The 15,632-nt window shown below is 40.1% G+C and overlaps 1 protein-coding gene across 8 annotated transcripts in view; it reads right to left on the bottom strand.

Moving 5' to 3' along the window:
- Positions 1-13,311, bottom strand: part of NF1 (neurofibromin 1) — a 225,813-nt gene extending 212,502 nt beyond the window's left edge. For 5 of the 8 annotated variants that reach the window (XM_045836075.1, XM_045836076.1, XM_045836074.1 and 2 more), the window contains exon 1: positions 13,123-13,310. In XM_045836075.1, the coding sequence (XP_045692031.1) occupies positions 13,123-13,182 (60 nt within the window). In that variant the 5' untranslated portion in view covers positions 13,183-13,310. Of the gene's footprint in view, positions 1-13,122 lie in introns of all 8 variants that reach the window. The other 3 variants (XR_006785349.1, XM_045836072.1, XM_045836073.1) reach the window with 1 other exon arrangement.
- Positions 13,312-15,632: the final 2,321 nt, after the last annotated feature.

Below are 15,632 nucleotides of genomic sequence, written 5' to 3'. Positions count from 1 at the left end.
GATTACTCTATCCAGCAAAGCTATCATTTAGAACAGAAGGGCAGACAAAGTGCTTCCCGAACAAGGTAAAACTAAAGGAGTTCATCATCACCAAGCCCTTATTATATGAAATGTTAAAGGGACTTATTTAAGAAAAAGATCAAAAACTGTGAACATTAAAATGGCAATAAATTCACAACTATCAACAGTTGAATTTAAAATGACAAAAACAAGCAGAACAGAAGAGAATCATAGATACAGCGATCATCTGGAGGATTATCAGCTCAGAGGTGGAAGGGGAAAGAGGGAAAAGGTACAGGGATTAAGAAGCATAATTGGTAGGTACAAAATAGACAGGAGGATGTTAAGAATAGTATAGGAAATGGAGTAGCCAAAGAACTATATGCACCACCCATGGACATGAACTAAGGGGTGGGGGATCACTGGAGGGAAGGGGTACCAGGCAGAGGGGGGCAAAGGGGGGGAAATTGGAACAACTATAATAGCATAATCAATAAGATATATACTTTAAAAAAAAAACTCCAGAATATGTCTTCCTGGTGAGAGTTCTCCGTTTACTCTACGAGGCAAAAAGGATGAGAGACCAGCTAATCATTTCAATCCATTCAGGAATTGAACTATGTGAGAGCTATCCTGCAGTTAGCCACTGGTTCACCCTTTTTCTTTAGTCTGTGTCCAGAGTCAGCAATCTGCTTCTCACCTAAAAAAGGGCTCCTCTGTCTCCGGAATTTTAATTCATCTAGCCCTCATCATTTCTATAGCCCTTCAATATTTTTTAATTTTTTATTTACTGATTTTAGAGAGGGGGGAGAGAGGGGGAAGGGGGCAAAGAGAGAGAAAGATAGAGAGATATCAATTTGTATTGTTCCACTTATTTATGCATTCAATTGGTTGATTCTTGTATGGCCGGTTGATTCTTGATTCTTGGCCCTGACCGGATCAAATCCCAACCTTGGCATATTGGGATGACGATCTAATCAACTAAGCTATCCAGCCAGGGAAACCCTCCAATATTTTTTTAAAATAAGGTTTTAAAAGTTCATCTAGTTTTTTTCTGTTTGTCACAGTAATACAGATGACTGTGCTGTGACCTACTAACAACCACCCAGAAACTAAAGACTCCCTGCATGTCATACAGCATGATTCACAAACCCAGTTTTATGACAAAATGACCTGGGGAGATATTTTAAAACTGCAACCCATTGTCCATACCTCTAGAACTCATAGGTGGTTCAGTGGGAACAGGAAATCTGTACTTTTAACAAAAATCTTAAGCAATATGGTAGAGCTGGCATATCTAAAGAAACTAATTTGCCTGTACCAGTTGGTCCTCCTCTCCCCTCTGAGTTCAGTATTTATAAGGACATTTAAGAAAAAAACATATGCTATATATAATGGGAAAATTGATAGAAGAGTATAAAAATAGTTAAAAAGTTCAGAATAACTAAAAACTTTAAAGATAATAGATTAAATAAATATTTAAAGGCTTTTAAAACTATGCTAAGGTCAAGAAGAGGAGGAAGGCTATGAACCACTAGTTAGAATATATGGTTTAATACCAAGAGATTAAAAACAGAACTACTCGATTCAATTTTACTTCTTGTTCTAGCAGAAAATAAAATGATCTTCAAATTTGGATATTACTGAAAACCATCAGCTTACATAAAGCTTAACAACCCCACTTGCATTATGTGAATTCAAGTCTACGTGAATTAATCCAAGAGTACGGGTGAAAATTTAGACATGTGATAAGAGACATGCTGTCAGCGAACTTTCAGAAGTCATGACAAACAGAAAGGTCCCACACTGGGAAGATAACAGTGTGCAATTAGGACTCAGGGGTGGGGAAAGGGGAAAGGTGATTTCAGGACTATGGACTTATGTAATGTCAACATCCAAATAATTTTAAGACTGATTATTCTGCAGATAACCTCTTAGCACTTAGAGAAGGAGCATCTGCTAACAACAATGAACTCCTACCTGTATAGAATGCTTTCACTTTAAATTTAGAATTTACAAAGTGCCTTCTTATATATCAAAACCTCATATCTTTGTGGGGGAAAAGAGCAGGTAGTGTTAGGTCCCCTCCTAACCCACACACAAACTCTTCAAAATATTAGGAATCTAGGGTTCAGACAGCTTGACTTGCCCAGGTTAACTCATTCTTCTTTTTTCTTTCAGGAAATTAAGACTCAAACTTGAGTTTTCTGATTCTTAATTGAATACTGTTTTCATATCACACAGCTCTTAAAGTCTGAATGAGTTAAGAGTAAGTCATGCTGTGACGGAAGAGGGCATTATGCTAAGTGAAAAAAGTCAGACAGAAAAAGACAAATACCATATGATTTCACTTACATGTGGAATCTAATGAACAAAATAAACAAAATAGAAACAGACTTATAGATCCAGAGAATAGAATGGCAGTTGTCAGAGGGCAGGGGGTCTGATGGGCTGTATGAAAAAGGTGAAGGGATTAAGAAGTCCAAATTGGTATTCACAGAACAGTAGCAGAGATGCAGATTACGGCACAGGTAATATCGCCAATAGTATCAAGACAACTATGTATGGGGCCAAGTGGGTACCTGAAGCAGCGGGGGAACTGCTCTGCAAAGTGCACAGTTTTCTAACTGCTTTGCTGCACATTTGCAACTAATACAGAATAATACTGAATGTAAACTATAACTGAAAAGTTTTTTTAAAATTTTAAGAAAAAAGAAAATGAGCAGCAAAAACAATAAATAATAAGGAGTAGTCACGCTGAAATGAGATGGTAACTGGGACTGCTTCCCAATGAAGGAGAGGCACTGGGCAGGAAATGGGCGGGAGTACGGATAAAATAAAACTGAGTGGAAGCTGGACAATGGCTACATGGGGATTCATTTACAATCAGCTCTCTACTTCGTATAAGTTTGAAATTTATAATGAAACTTAAAAAAAAAACAGGCATGCACACACATGCCAATTAACATTCTTTGATAGGTTTACTGTCCTGGTAATCAGATGAACACTGAAAATATAGTGCGCCTGAAGCATGGCATCTTTATGCCATTTTTTTAAAGATTTTATTTATTTATTTTTAGAGAGGGAAGGAAGGGAGATAGAGAGAGAGAAACATCAATGTGCGGTTGCTGGGGGTCATGGCCTGCAACCCAGGCATGTACCCTGACTGGGATTGAACCTGCGACACTTTGGTTCGCAGCCCGCGCTCAATTCACTGAGCTACGCCAGCCAGGGCTATGCCATTTTTTAATTCTCCCATAACACTCTCATGCACAAAAATATTGAGAGAAAAAATTTAAAAATGGTATGTCTGAGTATTGACCACCATTGCACCCAGAAGCAAATAACCAGCACAGTGAGATGTCTTGAAATTATGTCCTATAAGGAATGGTCGAATGTATAATATTTTTCTGGGGGGAAAAAAACCTAGGGAGTACATAAGATTTGTCTTCAAATATTTTTAAAGTAAAAGGACAAAGTTATTCTGAAGAGTTACAGAAGATAGAATTAGGAATAATGAGTAGAAGACTCAAGGAGGCCAAATCCCACTTTTCTGCTCTTCCCACTCTTCCTTACAGCTCATGACTCATGTGCTACTCACCAACAAACCTTATCACACTGACCTACCAACTTTCTAGATATTTTCCCCTATCATCAAAACAGTTTGGATCCTGGCTCAGTTTCTCCCCTACCTCACATCCTCCACCATCTGGGTATCTTCATCTAGGTTAATGTTGCCTGATAAAACACAGAACTCCCAATTAAATTTGAATTCAAGTAAATGAGTAATGTTTTAATATAAATATATCCCATGCAATATTTGAGAAATACTTATAACTAAATAGTTATCCATTGTTTATCTAAAACTCACATTTAACTGGGCAGCCTATATTTCCACTTGCTAAATCTGGCAACCCTAATCTAGGTGACTTCAATGTCAAGATGGAGCACCCAATCCAACCTCTGGTCCTCAACCTTCCTTGATCTCCTCAATTTTAGTGACTGTGACCACACCAAAGATACAGTCTCCAAATTCAGTTGTGTCCTTAATACTGCCCACTCTCTCTCATTCACCCCAACAGCGACTTATTATAAATCACACCCATTCTTTCTTTCCCTACCATCTCAGTCCCTAATTCCACCACCTGAATTTAGATCTCTATCTTCTTCTACCACTATGGTACCTCATACGATCATCTGCCTTTATTATATTCCTCAATCTTTCCCACTAAAGGATAAGCCATTAAGTGAAATTATATGTGCCCAAGCCTTCAAAAGAGAGTTTAAACATTTCAGCATGGCAAAAAAGACCCTACAAAATTCTCAACTCAACCCGGGCTTCGCTTTTGCTGACAAGGTCTCCCCAACCGCCCAGTCTAAAGTAAGTGCTACTCTTACATAGACACAATGTACTCTACACATCTATATTCACCGTTAACTTTCTTACTGTCTTTCTCCCTTACTAGACTTCAGGTTCCTTGAGACCAAGAACCATGTCTTGTCTTTATTTTCCCAACACTTAACACAATGCTTGGCATCTACCACAAACAGTAGACATTTAAATGTTTATTAATCTAATAAAACCGATGAGTCTCAATTTAAGGGAAGAGTTTCTAACAATTACAATTCTACTGATGGAATGGGTTACCTTCAGATGTAGTATCCCTGGTCACCCTAAGGGCAAAAGATGTTCAATACAAAAAATTCCAAATTTATTCTTTAAATATTAAGGAAAATTAAAATTACATATAATCCCTTGAAGTTTTTAACTACAAAAGAAAATTAATCATACAGGCAAATGTTCAGATTATACTGCTATGCTAAAAGAGCAGATATAAAACATGTCTCACTCAGTTCCAACAACCTAACATTAATAACGGTAGCTAACACTTACTGAGTTCCTTCAATGTGCCAGAAACTGTGCCACACGCTTTACATATATTTCCTAATTTAAATCTCACAATCATCTGTGTGTGCATACTAACAATAGTAACTGATCCTATTTTACAGGTGAAGAAGCTGAGGCTTGAAGAACTTGAGTCTTGACCAAGAGCTAGTAAGCGGTGGCATAGCCTGAGCCCCAGAATTCAAACTCGGGCAGTCTGATTTCAGAAGGAGCACATTTAATTACATACACCAAAATTTTAACTGTGGTTTTCTCTGAATTGTGGTATTATAAGTGATTTTTACTTTTTGTGTGTGATTTTGTGGCATTTCCATATTTCTACCATAAACATGAATTACCACTGTATTTTAAAATAAATGTTCAAGTAGAGGTTGGATAATCATCTGCCAGGACTATTGCAGAAGTGGATTTAAATAATTCAGATGCCTAGAATTAATTTTTTCAATCAGAGGACTGACTCTTTAAAACACAGAACAAAAATCCATCCATTTTAAGAATTATAAAGGTTTTGGAATGTCAGATCATATTTCTCCTGTTTTATAGATAATAAAGCAGCTCAAAATTTAAGAGATTTACATAACATTGTGAAGCAGTTGTATCAGGGCAGAAACCAGAGTACAGACCTTCACTGATCTTTGTTGACAACGGGTGACCAAAACAAAATCTCTCTCTCCCACTCCAAACTGAAAATTCAGGTATTAGAAGCCAAAAAGTGAAGCCTAACAGGAAATACAAATGCTTCTGTCCCCCCACTCAGTCCAAAGGAAGAAGAGCTGCCTAGAGCACAAAGGCAAAACATTTTCCCAGCCCTGAGCAGGGACAGAAGGAAAAGGCACTGTAAAGGCAGGAGAATTGGAAAAACACTCCAAAAGTCAAGACGAATGATTTTGAGAGGAAAAGAAAAACATACCCAGAAATCCAATAGGATGGAGCACTCAAAATTTAAAAATTTAAAAAGTTAAAATTGGAGCACTACCAAAATCTAAAAGTTTGCCTCAAGTTTAATCAAATCCTAAGTGGAATGTTCTTAAGAGTCTGAAAACCAACTTTACAAAAGCAGACTGTGAAATGCCAAGATAAAATAATGAAAAAAATACATAACCTCATATTTATAACTGCGGACACTCCTATGGGTGTTCTCACAAATTTTATTCTCTCACCTTCAGGAGTCAACTCTCCTCACCTAAAAACCTGCAGTGAGTACAACGCAATGTTATAAATCTAAATAAAAGGAGAGCGATGCTACAACTTCCTCTAACAACCCAAGAAACTTTGATAAGGTGAAAAGAAGAATGATAATGAAATCAAGGATATAATCGAAACCTGTGTCTATTTCTAACACACAACCAATCATAAAAGATTTCCAGACACTCTCATATGAACATAAAAGGTAAATCTAACATCTCTTCTTTACGTGAAGAATCAAAAGATACATTCCTCACTTTACATATTTATGCTATCTGTTCAGAAAATAGTTTTTTTATAAAGCTCCATTTACTGACCAGTTACTGCTCTAAGGATTAAGACACCCACGTTCCTGCTTAAGTTCAACTAATTACACATCACATGATCTGAACAAGTTATTTTGCCTCTCTGGTTTTATTTTTTTCCTGAAGCGGAGTAGAATAATACTCAATAGAAAAACTCCTGCACAGGATGATAATAATGGTAATAAACTTTTATGACTAACTTTATAGCTTCCTTTCATGTAAAAGATTCATACCTAAGACACTAAGCCTACAAGCCATGATGGGAGTAGGGCAGGAATTATCCCCATTTTACAGATGATGACATAGAAAATTAAAGTTCAGAGAGGTTAACTGACTTGCCCAAGGCCACACCAAGCATTGCAGTCAAAAGCTCTTTGTACCATGCAAAACATAGTACACTGCCATCACAAATCTGAGGTGGTGAGAGTTGTTTTCTCATGCCCAAATCCTATGAAGACTAGTCAAGGAAAGCTGTTAACAATTAAAGAGAGAAGGGTCACTTAAGATTGTTAGGAGCCATAATTACCCACAAGACCACTATCTGGGTATAAAACTATGATTAATAATAAACTAAAAGTTCTTTAAGTAAATTTCTAAAAGTCCCGCTATGTTCTAAATTAACTGCATGCTGCTTGCCCCTAGATAGAACACCCTGCTGGGGGGGGGGGGGGCGGGGGCGGGGATATGAAGTGGAGGTGGGGGAAGGGTTTCATCAAAAAAAGGTAAGTTCTCTGAAATTCAAAAGGGTAAGACACTCAAAGCTGTAAAATATGAACAGGGGCAGGCAGCAGCTTGTAGGCTGTAGTGACAACTCTGAGCCAAACCAAAAGAGTGCCAGGCTGTGGTTTAAAGAAAATATGCAATCTGGAAGTTTGCACCTCAAGTTACTGCTACTGCAAAGTAATTAGTACCATTTATAGTAAAAATATGTAAAGTTTTAGAGGATAATTCCAATTCTTCATTACAATTGGATGGGATTCCATATTAGCTTGGGGCTTGCTTGTCTCAACAGAAGCTCTTTTGATGATATAGTGAATGGCTCAAAAACCACACTCAGAGAACCAAATAATCTAACTAGATTATCACAGGCATGTAACTCCTGAAGTGATCAAATAGGTGTGTACCTAAAGAAACTAAAATAAGGGCACTATCAATTCCAGTTATTTATATTCTACAATGTTAAAATTTTCTTCAGCACAACCTGAGAGTGCTCTGTTTACTGAAGGCTCTACCATAGAGTACAATATAGAAATGTACAAGTTACTGAAACCTTAAACTTAATTCACAGTCACTACAATATAAAACACCGTAATTTTTCTATTCTTCAAGGTCAAAACAAAGTCTCATCTTTCTCTCTCTACCCCCAAGAAAATGAATGGGGTATTCTAAAAGACAGAGGAAATGCCAATGCTTTTATAAATACAAATCAATCCTCTGCAAAGAAAGAGCTTAAGACGCCCATATTCTACTTCGGTATTGATTCTCAGCCTTTTAACAGTTTAAGCTGACCACAAACCTCCCCTTCTGTTTCTTCTATACAACACTCTCCTTTAAAAAAAAAAATGAGTCTTTCCATACCTCTTATTCCTTGTCTTATATACGGACACAAAACCCCTAATGAAGAATGGGCAGAAGCCTAGAGAGCACATGAGCAAAACCCATTTTTAATTAATACACTGTTCACCCTTAAAAGCATGTTGTTATAATGCAACAATATAGTCTATACAGAACTCCACAACACCAAATTTGAAAGGCAAAACCAAACATGCCCCATAGCAGTCTGAGTAATTTAAAGAACAAAGATGCAAAAATAAGGCATGACTACTTATTATATCACTAATCTAAAGATTCCTTTAAGGACAAAATTCTCCAAGCTAAACACAATAAAAAAATAATAGTAATAAAGCAGATTTTAGAACCTAATGTACTATTTGTCAGAAAGTCAAATAAAAGAAGTGTAGGAATGTTTAAAATCTAATGTAACAATACTGCTGGCCCAAGTCACAGAACACCTTATAACATTTTCTATTACACTTCCCAAATTTGAAGACCCACATTATATATTGTACATATGCCACAAATTAGATGATAAAGCAAGAAAACAGATTATGGACATCCATAATATGTTACAAAAGGATTTGCTACCATGATATGTTACCTAAGTATTTGTTAGTGAATGCTAAAGTATGCACCAGCTAAGGTACATAGCAGAGCAGTGTACCTTAATAAGGGAGAGACTAGTCAATCTCCCTTATTTAGTGAAAACACAACAGTCAGTAAGCTGTAAAAAAATGTATAAATCTTACATTTGAACAATTTAAAATGTTTCAAAGTATTTCACTTCCATTATCCTATCAGATGACAATAAAAAATTTTCGTTATCTAGAGGTATCACTAAAAATAAGTGACAAATCTATGCTGGTGGGGTAGCTCCATTGGTCAGAGCACTGTACCAATACAACAAAGTTGTAGGTTCAATCCCCAGTCAGGGCACATAGAAGCAACCAATGAATACATAAATAAGTAGAAAAACAAATTGATGTTTCTTTCTCTCTCCCTCTTGAATCAATAAATAAAATATGTTTTAAAAAATAAGTGAAAAATCTAATTTCACAAAGGTAATTAATCAGATCTGAAACCTGATCCAAAAAACATGCTCTGAAGGAAGATACGTAAATATGGACAAGTTCCTCCTTAGAGCTCCTTAAAAAACAAAAAAGAAAAGAAAGTATTCCTAGTTAAAATATCACTTAACTTATAAGACTTAGACTATTACTAAAACTAAATTAAAATTTGGTTATTTAATAACTGTAACAAAGCCAATATTGCCACTTATTTTAGCCAGTCTACCTTTCAACCAGGAACCGTGTGAAAAACATTCCATCAATGACACACTGTCCACTTGTGGGTATGCTGGGCACTGGGGTGACTATAAGTGAATTCAAACAGAGGCTTCTTACTTTCCACAAAGTTTACACTCTATTTGATAAAAAGAAGGAGGGGGGGGCAATGCTAAGCTGTGTTCAACCAAATTTTCGAGGGGGAGAAACCTTTCTGGGTGGTTCTGCAGAATCCCAAGTAACAAGCACACCAAGTGAGATTGCAGTGAGTTTAGTCCAGGAGGACTTCATGAGGAAAACAAGCTTGAATTGCACATTGAAGGATGAACAGAAATTAGAAAAGGACAAACGAGGAGTGAGAAAGAATTCAGGGTCTGCATAAACAAAGGCTGAAAGAAGCAGAAATAAGAAGGGACACAGCCAACCTGCCTGGAACTCGGTGCATGTTGAGGCATAAGGAGAACTAGTTTGGTAAATTAAGTGGGGTCAGCTCCCAACAGACTGATGTGGCTCAGGGAGATGCTGTTAAAATATTAACATTATTGAATATTTAAACTAAAAAGAGAACCTTAGAGATTTTCTGGACAATTCTTTTCTGACTAATGAGGAAAGAAAATTAAATCTAGGATCCACAGAGAGCTAATGGAGAGGACAGAGGCAGGGAAAAACTCAGACCCCTGGTTACGATCCCCAGTTCAACAACAGGCAACACAGCATGGTAGAGAAAGCATATCTGCCCAAAATCAATGAGAACATCAATATATGAAGATCCGCAAGTATACATACAAGATAGTATTGTCTTGGAAATTAGAGGAGACTGGTTTCCAGGGGTAATGGAACACCACTGTGGCATTGAGCAAAAACCACTGTTTTGCCAGAAGGAATCACTTTCAACAAAATAACAATCCAGAAATAAAGCCAAGGCAGAAGCTAGTTTTCAGAGTTATGAAGGAAATGGGTGGACAAACAGCAGAGGCAGCAGGTATCTGGCAACAAAAGGGGGAAAAAGATTGAGCCACAGACAGAAGGCTATAAGACCAACCAAATGTTGAAGACAAAAAAAAATCTTAGTAAGTTTGAAGATGAAGAGAAAGGAGAGCACATTGAAAAAGACTAAATAGATGCTAGACAAGGCAGAGGAACAGGAGGAGAACCAATTGAGGACCAGCTGAAGAATTTTTTTTACAAAAGGTGAGTTCCAGAATAAAAAATAAACATTTTTCCTTACTCACCATATAATACCCTTTGCTCAAAGAGTATTCATTTTCAGCTACTTTATAAGTCCTTATAAAAATGCCAGACCAGGCTTTAAGAACAAGGCTAGATTTTTTTTTTAATCCAAGACAGCTTCAAAGTTTTACAAATCTATTTATTTGGCCAATTAACATGTGGCTTATAACTTCCAAGACATTTGCCAATCATTTTATACTGTGAATTTTACACCACATACTCAAACAGTCTGATTCTTATTTGGTTTATAACAACTAATATGCTATTATAACAAATCAAAAATCAGAGTTTATTCTCTAATGTTATTTTTGCAGGGTGTTTTATACACTGTTTTTACTTGACAAGATATGGAAAATATGTGATTAAATGAACATATTTATAACACATCATTTGGGGATAGCTTTTTTAAATTTCTTAAAAAGAAAAAGAAACCTTCATTTAACTACAGTTTTCCTATACTCCCTTTTCAGAATCAAAGCTCAACAGAGACTGGTGGGGCATGGCTAGGCGGGGCATCTAAGAACATGCTAATTTGTTAAATAACCCAGCTAGTGAGCCACAATTTAAAGATACACACCCAAAATTTGCCAATTTCCACTTGGAAACTTACTGTTGAGCATCATAAAGACAGGTTAAGTATATCACTGATCCTTTCAGCTTTCTAGCTGCCCACCTTTGTAACTGCCATTTCCCTAATTAAGGAAGTAATCACTTTTAAAACTGGTTAAGTTTTGGGGTTCTGCTATGTGCCTTTTTATCAAATTTTAGTCTTTCCTATCAAGTTTTAAGTCTAATGTTCTGTCAATAATACAATCTAATATATGTGGTAACATTTTACTTCCTCAGGTAGATTAGCAGTATAATTGGTTTAAATGTTTTTTGGTCTGAAAGCAGAAGGATGGGTGAAATAATACTTTCAAGTCTCTGATGGTTTTATAATTCTATTTTTTAATACTTTATTTATTTATTTTTAGAGAAGGGGAAAGGGAAGGAGAAAAAGAGGGTGAGAAACATCAATGTGTGGTTGCTTCTCACATGCCCCATACTGGGAACCTGGCTGGCAACCCAGGCGATATGCCCTGACTGGGAAATCAAACCAGCGAACCAAACCGGTGCTCAATCCATTGAGCCACACCAGCCAGAGCTATGAATCTATTTTATCTATGTAGTTTCTTCTCAAATTTCTTCTCAATTCCTCTGCCTATTCCCAAATATCTTTTAGGTAGACCAGAAACACTATGAAGTAAGGAAATGTTTATGGATCAAATAAAAGTGGAGCCCACCTCCCCCTTCCATTCAGCTCCCATAATCAGTTTGATGATTACATCTAGTAAATGAAACAGATTAACTCAATGTAAAATAGTTCCCTCATCACAGAAAGCCCGTGGTAGAACTGCAGCTGCAAAATTCCCTTTAAACCATCCCCAGCTACCTACAGCAACACAAAGTTAAACTAATTCCCATTGACAAAAGACTACGAGCACATTCATTCTGATCAGCCAGCCCTAGGATTACTGTGGGAAGCTCAGGGAATAAAAAGGCACCTCCCCAAGCTATGAAACTTTTTTTTCCATCCCACATAGTCTCAATGAAAGTTCTCTTGTCAACCAAGAGGTGCCCCAAAACAGTAACAAAATACTAGCAGAATGATGGGTTCTAGGACCACATCCCAGCTGTCTTTGCTCTCTGTTGTCAGGATTCAGATGCAGTTTCCCATTTGCCTTTCACCCTTCTCCCCTTACTCCCTAAGAAGCTCACTCAAGAAAACAACAATAACAGTCTCAGACACCTGGCAAAAGTAAAGGGAGAAGCTGTAATTATCAAGGGAGGAAAAACGGGAAAAATATTTCAGAAGCAGAAGGGATCAAGAACCACGGTTGACACTACAAACGCCAATGTAAAAGCCAGTCCTATCTCATGAGGATATGGGGGGACGCCCTGTGGGCACAAAACGCGCAGTGTGTGTGTGTGTGTGTGTGTGTGTGTGTGTGTGTGTGTGTGTGTGTGTGTGTGTGTGTGTGTGTGTGTGTGTGTATGTGTGTGTGTGTGCGCGCGTGCATTTAAGCTCCAGGGGCAGGCGGAGACGGCGGAGCAGAAAGTAAGAAAACCTGTGCTGTCCCTGATTTCTTCTACTCTTCCCCCTCCAAGAGAGGAAGCTGAAGGAACTGGAGGAGGGGCGGGGTGTTACCGTTCTCCTATTGGGGGTACACAAGACGGGCCTTGGGGTGCCTTCAGTTGCTCACCCCCAATTGGGAGGTCCACTGAGGGAAGAGGGAACCCCTAAATGTTACCCACCTTCGTTCAAAAAGAAAAGTAAGGCGGGAATGATTAAATCCAGATGGAGAGCCCCAGAAAGCGCCCCCAGGTCACTCATCCTTATTAGCAAGCAGATGGGCTGAGATAATACGGATAGAGGGTCCGTGGGGGGGCGGCCAGGGAAAAGGCCCCACTCCCCGACTTAGGTGGGAAAGAGAGCCCGACTACCGGCGGTCCCCTCCTTCCCCGCACTTCCCCCTAGGCCACCCCCACTAGTCCCCCCTTCCTTTCCTCCAGCGCCTGAGGCAGCCGCGGGGGAGGCGGCTGCTCCTTCCTCCCTCACCCACTCCGTCCCCACCCCCACACTGCTCCCACCTCCCCCCCCGCCACGGCCCGTTACCTGATCATCGAAGCGGTTGACCACGGCCTGGACCCATTCCACCGGCCTGTGCGCGGCCATGTCCTCCCCGCGGCCGGGGGGCGGCGGAGGGACGGGGCGGCCGGCGCCCTGAGCAGGGAAGAAGGCGGGGAGCGGGGGCTGAGGTGAGGGAAGAGTCGAAGAGAGGGTCTGAGGAGTGCAGCCTCCGAACGTTCCCACGGGGGTGGGGATGGGGGGCCTGCGCCGAGCCGGGAGGGGGAGAGGGGAAGGGGGCGTTGGCGAGGAGGCTAGGGGGAGGGGGGCGGGGGAGGGGGACCCGGGGAGGGGAGGGGGCCTCTTGGTCGCTCTCCCCACTAGCGCCGTTTCCCCACAGCCATCACAGTCCGAGACGCCGCCATGACACCCCACCGGAAGTGGGATCCTTTCCACCGCCCGGGGAGAGGGAGAACCAGCGAGCTAGAGATAGAGAGCGGCTGGGAAAGGGGAGGGGGAAGCGAGAGGGAAGGGGGCCTGCCGCGCATGCGCCCGCGCCGGCCGGTTTCATTAATGAAAAAGCGAGTCCTCCTGGAGGTGACGTCACCTGACTCCTCCCGGCCCGGCGGCGCGCGTCCCTTATAGCCGCTAGGCTTACCTAGACTCTCGCTGTTGATGCTGCGGGCCAAAGTCTGAGCTGACCCGGGAGCATCCGCTTCCATCCCCAGCAACACACCAGCCTTCCCCTCCCCCGCCGGCCTCCAGGTTTGGATTGCTCCCGGGGTTGGAAGTTAGAGCACCCTGGGGCTAACATTTCTCCCAGTTTGCAGACCGATGTCACTGTTCTGGGCAGGAAAGCTATGCTGGTCCCCTCTCTGCCTTAAGCTCTCACAAAAACAGTAAGACACAACCTCAGGTTCCCAGGTCCCTCGTAGTTACTATGAGAAACAGAAACAAGTCCAAGAGAGTATCAGTTTTGTGTGTTTTTTTTAAACGATCTTTTAAATGCCTATGCTAGATCCAATAGCAAAGTACTCAGACTCCGGAATCCCAGTGCAAACTTCCTCTGTTGGACTGATAGGCACCAAGTTAATAAAACTTTTACACGGTTGCAAATAGAAAGATTCAAGTTTCACCACCCTCTAAAAAGCCTTTAAGAGCGTGGACAGGCATTAATTCAACACATCTTCTCATTTAAGACTTTCAATGGGCCTTTCCGATAGGTATCAACCTCATCTAACTGATAAGGCTAGGTCACAGGGGGTCTGGGATTTGCCGTAAGTCACGGAGTTGGTAAGAGGCAGAGTAAAGATGTAAAACCCAGGTGGTTTGACTCCAAAGACAATAGAAACAGACTGTAGCTCTCCTACAACAAGGTGTTCCCTACGCCCCTAATACCAGAATTGAAATTATTCCATGTGAAATTGGTCACAGTGGTTTTCCAGGAAAAGGATTACATCCAAGACAATGGATGATCTGTCTACATCCAACATGAACTTTGTAATGAGTTATTTTTAGGTTTATCTTCCTCTATATTCTCTACTTAGGCTAATGTTAAAATGAGTCTACATATTCTGGGCATACACTAATTAGTAGCCTGTTAGGCCACATAGAAGGATACTGAGTGAAAAGGCAGAGCAAAACTAGAATTTTAATTTTACCACAGAAAAATCCAGAAAGCCAAGAGCCCATGTACACATAGATATGTCTATGAGAGAAGCATCCAGTCTCTACTGGCTGGTGATTGTCCAAAATACATGCTAAATTAATTAATATTTCATTCCACTAGAACAAGAGGACAAGGTCTGGATAGTTCTTCAGTCCACTCTTTAAAAATGCAACAAGAATAATGACTAATTTCTTTTGGATGAGGTCAGAAATGATGACAATGCTGAAGAAAAGGATGAATATTAAATGAATGTTTGTCTATGCCTTCTCCAGCTAGGACCCCTGAAAAGGCTCTCATTCATACCCCCAGAGAGCATACCAATGCTGCTTATTCGCTGCTAAACTTCCAGACCCCCAACTCTCCTGTCTTTTTGTCACACTTCCTCTGAAAGTCCCTAATTACTTTCCCGTTGCCATGGCTTTTTGCCTGTCTATTCCCTTCATCTTCTGCACTAGACTGGGTGCAGCTGCCTAAACCTGGGTGCAGCTCCTTTGACTCCAGTGGTGTTCCATGGCTGAGGTCCTTCTGTGCCTCTCTTTCTTCTCTTCCTCTGGTTTCTTTCCTGATTCCCCATTCCTTTCTAACTCTAGGGTAAGACATCAGGCCTCAGCCCTCTGCTCTTCCTGCTTTACTCACACTCCAGCCGGCACATCATTAATTCATCCTAATCTGCACTTGCTGTTCTCTCTTGCTTCCCCTGAGTGCCAAATCTCTCATTACACTTAGAGGTCTAGACTTCATCCCAGCTTTCTCTCCAATTAAATTCACTCATTTCCACTGAATCAGTACACAGTACCCAAATACCTATTATATGTATCATGCACTGTGTTATCAGTGCAGAGTATAGCAGAAATTCCAATCACAAATGCCAAAGAATGTAATGCATAGA

The sequence above is a fragment of the Phyllostomus hastatus genome, unplaced genomic scaffold, assembly GCF_019186645.2.
Source record: "Phyllostomus hastatus isolate PE091 unplaced genomic scaffold, TTU_PhHast_1.1 phas_contig_210, whole genome shotgun sequence".
Classification (NCBI taxonomy): domain Eukaryota; kingdom Metazoa; phylum Chordata; class Mammalia; order Chiroptera; family Phyllostomidae; genus Phyllostomus; species Phyllostomus hastatus.
The sequence above is the reverse complement of the archived record's forward strand: the minus strand, read 5'-3'. Positions and strand labels throughout refer to the sequence as shown.